General features: G+C 34.0%; 1 protein-coding gene across 1 annotated transcript in view; it reads left to right on the plus strand.

Annotated features, from left to right (window-relative positions):
* The window catches only part of LOC110106103 (tRNase Z TRZ1), a 21,355-nt gene extending 14,864 nt beyond the window's left edge, over positions 1 to 6,491 (plus strand). Inside the window, exons 6-8 of the mRNA XM_020835864.2 lie at positions 4,802 to 4,870; positions 5,972 to 6,046; positions 6,125 to 6,491. Of these exons, the coding sequence (XP_020691523.1) occupies positions 4,802 to 4,870; positions 5,972 to 6,046; positions 6,125 to 6,214 (234 nt within the window). The 3' untranslated portion in view covers positions 6,215 to 6,491. The remainder of the gene's footprint in view (positions 1 to 4,801; positions 4,871 to 5,971; positions 6,047 to 6,124) is intronic.
* The last annotated feature ends 1,802 nt before the right edge of the window (positions 6,492 to 8,293 follow it).

Consider the following 8,293-nt stretch of genomic DNA (forward strand, 5'->3'; position numbering starts at 1 on the left):
CCGGCGGGAGACTGGCCGGCGGGTGGCTGGCCGGCGGGTGGCCGGCTGCTGGCCGGTGGGAGGCTGGCCGGCGGCTGCAGAATTTATGGCCGGCAAAAACAGGGGGGAAAATACAGGTGGCCGGCGGCTTTGCTTCTTTGATTGGACGGCGGCAAGGGCAAGGGGAAAGAGGAAGAAAATGGAGATTTCAAGGCTTCGACGACTACGGATTTACTAACCTCAAATGTCCTCACCTTGAATTTTCACAAGATTAGGTAGTACGAAAACTAGAACTCACAAAGAGATCTAGTCTTCTCCGGCGAACTCACTAAGAGATCGAGAGGGTGAAGAACTCACCAAGAGATCTTCTTGGACTCACTAAGAGAACACATAATAGTAAATTTTCATTCATCAAAACTAAACTTACATGAGAAGAGGGCCATATAAATAGGCCTCAAAATGACAAAGAACGCAAAAGACTAAAATGCCCTTGGGCTACAATAGCGACCAAATACCCATAAGGGCAAAAACGGAAAAACATAAAATAAAAATAAACTACTACATAAAATAATGAAAATACAACTCATGCTCGTGGCCATCGATCTCCGGCATCGAAAATGCTGACGATGTCCTCATCACTTAAAGGCATGTATTGTATCAACTTTTGATGGGCAAAGAACTTTCCTAGCGATGTTCATGTAATCATCTAAGAGATCGGGGGCTAGCTTTTGTAGTTCCTCTTTGATCATTCAGGTATCATCTAAAGCATACTTGCCTTTTCATCTAACTGAAATATTTTGTTTAATATTTTCCTCATGTATCGCTTCATATGAAATAATACTTTTAGAATCTAAGTAGCTAGACATAATTGGAATAATGAGATCTATGGAAGCAACATCTATAGTTGAAATCTCTCCTGTGGAAGTGTCAACAAGAAATTATCTATGTTTGGAACATTCTTCAATGGGTCAATACATTTTTAAGGCTAAAAATAAGACTAATTAATATATGGGGAGGTAAATCTAAATATAAATATTGAAATTAATTTTTCTACATTTTGAAATGACCACATACTATGTACTTTATTATATATGATCTTCCCGAAGCATGAATGATGAAAGCCACTTTCATTATACTCTCGAATAATTATCTTAATATTTAGTGTTAGAATAATTATGCAATTCCATTTAATTTGTAACCCCATCATGTAGATCATGTGTGTGCGTGTGTGTATGTGTAGTGGAAGATGTAGCAAAATCAAAATATGATTGACATGCTAATTGAATAAGATTTATAGCTTTTTAGGATTTAAATTCTGAATAATTTCAAATTGTGTCTTGCATAGATTTGCTTATAATATTATTGTATACAAATTCAGTAATAGAAAGATGTAGATCCCAATATCTTTATAGATTTTCAAGATTTCTATTTACCACTTCAATTTGATCATTAGTGTGACTATTTGACTGATGAAAATTTAAGCGTAGTATATTATAATTTTCATAAGATGTTTCAGAATTTAAACTAATCTTATATCTCTATCAAATATTATGATCTTAGTTAAGTCTTGTAACTTGGCAATTTTCCCAACAAATAGTTTTGCTAAATAATATGCATTAGTAGTCTTGAAGTATGGAATAAAGTGAGTTATTTTAGAAAATCCATCTACTGCCACCAATATACTTTCATGGCCACAAACAGTATGACACTGATTAACAATCCTAGCAACCTTCTTAATGAAGACCAATAAAGGATGCACTCTAGCTGAAATATGATTGCATTCCAATCAATGTGACTTTCCATGCCACCAACATGCTTTTTTTAAACAATATGATCAAAAGAAGAGGTTATGGGAATTCAAAGCCTACTAATTTTATAAAGATATCTTTCTTAATAATAGAAGTAGTATAAGAAACATATGAAATATCCTTGTTATCATGATAAATCAAGTAAGCCAAGGTATGCCGCATTGTCCTCTTGTATTTTGTCAAAATCAGGTGCATTAATGTGCATAAATTAAACTGTAAGAGTAAGGAGACGTCACCATCTTGTTTATTTTGAATTCCATTTGTGGGTTCCAAGATAAATTGTAATCCTGAAAGTACTCAATCCACTTGACATGTTTACGGTTAACTTCTTTTAAGTATTAGAAATGAAAATAATTTTTTTGCTAGCAAATAATATTATCATTACTTAAAGATTAAATATGAGCATAAAATTATCTACTATAAATAATGTACTATAGCCTCATTCAACTTGTCATTATAGATATGACCTTTCTTTATTAGATTTAAACGAGAATTTGGCTTTTAATAGGACACAATGGAGAAAAAGGATTCATGTAGCCGACCCCACGTAGTGGGATAAAGGCTTGATGTTGTTGTTGTTGTTGTTGTAGCCTCATTCAAATTTTCACTAAAGTAGGCAATTTGATGGCATTCTCTATTAAGAACCCCCTCTTATATGAATACTAGGGATATTGTATAATATTTCAAAAATATTTTTGAAGTTAGGGAGTTTCAAAACTTGTGATGCAATCATCAATACTTTTGTTAATTCAAAGGCTTTTAATTAAACTTGTCTTTTTTAAATTATCTATCAAAGAGGTCATGGTAGAACTGTCGTTTCTAATGGACTGTCAAAAGAATGTAGTTAAGCCATGAAAATCTGAACATTCGAGATAGAAGTGGAGGTCAACCTTAGCAAGGACCCCCCTGATATTTTAGGGATATGGTTCTAAAGGCATAAAAGACGCTACAAATTCAAGAAATATGACTTTTAACTGTATAAATTTGTACTTTTTGAGATTAATATGAAACTTCTCATCTCTTAACTTAAACATTACTTAACGCAAGTGATCAAATTGCTTAGTCTCTATCGAGTTGTAAATCAGCATGTCGTCAAAGTAAACTAATTTAAACTTACCAATGAATACCTAAGCACCTAGATCATCATGCTTAGGAAGTTTAGGTGCATTTGACAATAAACAAACTGTTAATTAACAAATTAGGTGTGTTGAATATTATTTTCCATTCATCCATGGGATGAATCTCGATCTATGATACGTTTAACTTAATTTTTGAAATGTGTTGGGACTTGGACATCATGTCATCTACAATATGAACGAGAAATCTATAATTTATCTTGATTTTATTAATTACGATTATGAAACACATATATTAAGAATCACATGAACACATGAACTATAACTTTCTTGTAACTATCATTTTTACACTAGTTTTTATACTTGGCATCTAAACTCGTCATGCTCAGTGGGATTTATCCTTTAGTATATTAAATTTGTTAACCATGAATGACATGAAATATATGTCTAGCTGAATGTTCCTCATGGGATGAAGTTCAGTAGGCAATTCGTCATGATGAATGTCTTAAAATTTTAATAGAGGGTTTGTTTCTACAACATATATATGGTACTCAGAAACAAGAGGGGAAATCTCATTTATGGCCAACAAAAGTAGTATGGGGGACTCAATAATAGTCCCATGGAAGCCTTTTGACCACAAAATAAAAAATTACAAGTGAAATACAATATGGTCAAAGTAGTGGAGGCTTGTGTGGAAACACAGATGGCTGGTGCAATTAGTAGTAAAAACCATGATCTTAGAAAAATTGATAGTAGCTCACTTTTAGTAGTGGTTGAATAGTGGGTAGAAGCTATAGTCTAGCCTTAGGGGCTTAACTAAAAGTTTTCTTTGTATCAAATTTTTTTATTTTATAGTTGCATGGGTTTACAAAATTAGTCCTTCAGGAATTCAAATTTAAATCTATTGTTATCCAAAAAAATGATAAAACTTCAATCAAATAATTCAAATAAAAAAAAATCCGGTCATAAATAGAAATAGGCTATTGGGCTTAAAATGATTTGAAATAGGCTCAGTTTTGTTGTCTTGATTTGACTCCCTGTAATTAGCATATGCCCCCTTGGGCTATTATATGATGTATTTTTCCCTTTTTAAGTTCTATACTCAATCGCTACCATATTTGATACCTTAGTCCTTCTAAAAATAGGATGGATTGCGTGTTATGGCATAGTCAATTATACATTGTGCTTAACTTCATAAAGCTGGTACCGTTATCTAATTTTCTATTAAAACTAACCTGCTTGTGTGAAGGTGATAGGAAACAGCCACTGAACACAAGAAAAACTAAAATTCAGCAATAACGGTGCAGTTTTCACAATAATCCCTAGGAAAATAGGGAGAAACACCACCCTTGAAATTCAATAAGAGAAGGAAAACAACAACACGATACAATGAATCTTCAATTCGAGAGTAAGATTCAGCTCTCCAAATCTCTAGCCGAAGCCTAGAGCCCAACAACAAACCCTAGATCTCAAATTCAGATTTCACAAATTCAAGATGATCCCAAACCCTAACAAGAGAGACTAATTAAAATAAAATGAACATTTCACAATCCCTAAACAGCCCCTAATGCAAATTTTTTCTCCCAAACAAAGTTTAATTAAGCCTCCCCCCCTCTTGTCCGCCTCCCTATCTGAGCCGGCTGGTGTAAACCAGAACCGGTGAAGTTGGGTCCTAATATTCAGATTTCACAATTGTGAAGTTGGGTCCTAATATTTTTTCATCCGAAGTGCGTCGTGGTCAACCAAAAATAACTTCATTAGCTTGTGCAAAATTTTGGTGGAGAACTAATCCAAGTTCCAAGCACATAATTCACTTGTTAAAAGAGAAATTGTTTCTTATCAGTTAAGCCTATCAAATCTGTATTATTATTATTATTATTATTTAATTCTCTCCTATTGTTTTTAGTTGGCCTCATAGTTGATGCATCGTCTTTGCAGGCAACATTTTTAGATGATGAGTTTGATATTGAGCATGCACGACTGCATGGTCATATGCATTTGCGAGAGGTAAGTTTCTTCATAATCTGTACTTCTAGATCGTGTACATACATACATTGGCGCCACCATCGTATTCTCTCTCTCTCTCTCTCTCTCTCTCTCTATATATATATATATATATTGTACTTTTATACAAAATGAGTGCTGCCATGATTTTTTTTAATTTGATAAAAATATCATATAATTTTATGTTATATTACTTTTATAAATATTATATAATTAGAACTTATTTGGGACAACTTTCTAACTGCTTTGCCATTAAGACAATTATCATATTTTTTTTGCTACTGTTTTCTAGCTATTTTTCAAATGTTTTTTTATAGAGGAAGTTTTTTTACTACCAAAATAGCTAAATTAATTTTTCTATGCTACCAAAGTTTTTTCGTGTAAGTTGTTTATTAATTTATATATAATATTCTACCTTCTTAGAAAAAAATTTTAAACTTCCTATGTCGATCCAAGCCTAGATGTAAAAAGTTGAGGGAAAAGTTAAAAAAAATTAATTTAGCCACCCCCTCCCCCCCTAAAATATATTTTGTGGCTCCGCCACTGTGTACAAAGCACATAGAAATTTAAAATTACATTGGAGATGACATTAGGTAGGGGTGTCAATTTTGGGTCACGGGTCGAACTTGGAACTGACCCGTCACTATTCGAGTTCAGGTCAACCCGACCCGTTTTTGCAAACGGGTCGAATTTTCGAACCCGAACCCGACCCGCTTCGGGTTCGGGTCAACCCGATCTGACCTGCTTTCCTGCACGCGACGGACAGCACGGGCTGTGCGACAGTCGTGGCAGCGGCGGCAGCAGGCCGGAAGCATGCAGCGACACGATGCGAGCGAACCGGGCGACACGACACGAGCGACGGCGACACGAGGGAAAGCGGGTAGGCGGGGCCACTGGGCAGGCGGGCAGGACCGGTCAGAGCGGGCAAGGCCATTTTCCGGGTCATTCCCGGGTTTTGGATCGGGTTCGGGTCGGGTCCAATATTGACAGGTCTAACATTAGGTGGAAGTTATTTAACTGTTATATTCTCTCAACCTGCTAAACCAAGGTCGAAATTCTTCTATTTAAATTTTAATCATGCATAATCTTGCTCTTGTTTTGTAGATCCTGGAGCATTCCCAGTGGTTTCGCAACAAGGCAATCTTACTCACTCACTTCTCATCCCGTTACAAAGTTGAGGTGAACCCATACATGCCTTCTGATTTCAAATTTGCATTTATATCACTTCGTTTCTAAAGAATGGTCTGATCTTTGCAGGACATTCGGCAAGCTATCTTGAAGTTGCAGCCTAAAGTGTCAGCCAAAGTTGTGGCCCTTACAGAAGGATTCAGATCATCATACTCTTAAATGCTAATGTATGGATTCCTTTGTTATTGATACTGGTCAGGTATGAGAAGGTTTCTTTTGTATTGGATATGTGATCATTGTACCTGGCTTTCTAATGAAATGGAGTATGAGCTCCATTCTCAAAGGACCGTCCAAACTATTTTGCATTGCTTATTTGCTATTATCTCTACTATAGAAAGAAAGTTGTAAATTACTTTTAGCACAATTGCAGGAAAGTCTATTCTTGTACAAGTAATTTCTTGCAGAATTGCTTCTAAAGAAGAAATTTATTTCAAATTTAAGAGATGGAAATTAAGGTTTTGTTTGGGACAATTTCTTTGCTGCTTTCTAAAGCGACGTTTTAGTACAAAAATTTATTGAATTATAAATTTTTTAACTAAAAAGTAATTTTATAAAGTAACAAAAAAGCTGTCCCAAACGAAGCCTAAGTGTTAATAGTAATTGTTAAAGACTTGCATTTTATCTAGTATTTGAAATTTGTACTGTAAAACCAAAAGAGGCTCTGGATTATTCACCTATTAATTTGTTTGTAAGTGGTCTTCTCAAGAACTAGATTGTATACGAGATTGATTGTATCTGGATTATTCACACCTATTAGTGCTGTTTCACCGCATTATATTCGAGATCAAATTATAAGAAGGCATGTTTGGGGAAATCTGAGGTATATTTTTGTCCTGGAATTGATGATTCATTTGGGATAATTTTTTTTTTACTATTTTTTAGAGTAATTTTTTTAGTAAAAATTTCAAGTTAAAAGAAAATTTTGTATTAAAAAATTACTTTAAAAAACATTAAGAAAGATATCACAAAAGAAAAGCTTAATTAAACATACATGAGCACCACAGAAGTAAGGGAGAAATTATTCTGTGCAGAAGCCGGACACAAAATGCTATTAGGAAGTTCTATCAGAATGCGCCACGTCAGTAAGTGGTACCGAGCGATATTGAGCAGTATCGAGCTACGGTACAGAGCGAAGGGGTGATGTGGTGCATTCTGATTGGTCTCCAGACAACGTTTCACATCTATATAATATAATTAATCTCAGAAATGAGGGGAAAAATCCTTCATCTTATTAGGAGAGATTATTACGTGTGGATGCATCCGCAGATTAATTCGGACGCATCACGTTATCAATGCATTATATATTTGGTGATGTGGCTCGTCTGAATTGGCCTCCAAACGCGCGTAACAATGTTTCTCTTATAAACCTAGGTTTATTTTTTTATTTTTTTTTGGGGGAAAACTTATTAGGCTTGTTCCAACTATTGTGGCCCTGTGGTGGATTTTAGGAACTTCTGCCTGTGTAACCTTTAGTTTATAGTATATACGCTCTCCTATTCTCACGGTTGTGAAGCATACGATTGCTTGTGAAATTATTGTTAATAATTGATGAAAGTCCTAATTTTATTTAATAAGTGTTTTAAAAAAACAATATTTGATCAACTTCTGATAACTCTCGTATCATAATTTTTATATAGTTATTTTTCTTTCAAACAGAAGCTGTATTGTCTTTCACAGAATGCCCCAAAATTGATTTTCGATTTAAAACAGGAATAATCGGGCAATAAAAAGCACTGTCAGATGAGTCAAAAGGCTATTTATCTTCTTTATTTAATCATTTCTTAATTATATTATATAGATTTATCTTATTTTTTCCTCAATATTTATTTTATTTTATTTTATTCAACTTAATTATGATAATATTTTTATTTTATTGCACACAAATTCATATACAATAGCCTACTTAAGCATACATTTTTTCCCTACGGATTGAATTCCGTTTGATCTAAACATTTATGTGGGTGTGAATTGGTGTCTTAGGTTTTGTTTGGGATACTTTTTTTATTGTTTATTGAAATATTTTTTAGTACAAAATTTTTAATTTTTTAACTAAAAATTTGCTTTAAGAAGCAGTAAAAAAGGCGTCTCAAACGAAGCTTTACTAACTTCTAAAGACTAGAGTGAGAAGCCTTGAGATTTTATTAAATAGGCTTTTATCCCGGGCTTAACCTTTGACTCCTTATTTATAAATTTTGGTTGGGGCTATGTAAATAAGTAAAAATAAGAATAAGGTCCAAT

This window comes from Dendrobium catenatum, unplaced genomic scaffold, assembly GCF_001605985.2.
Source record: "Dendrobium catenatum unplaced genomic scaffold, ASM160598v2 fragScaff_scaffold_1263, whole genome shotgun sequence".
Classification (NCBI taxonomy): domain Eukaryota; kingdom Viridiplantae; phylum Streptophyta; class Magnoliopsida; order Asparagales; family Orchidaceae; genus Dendrobium; species Dendrobium catenatum.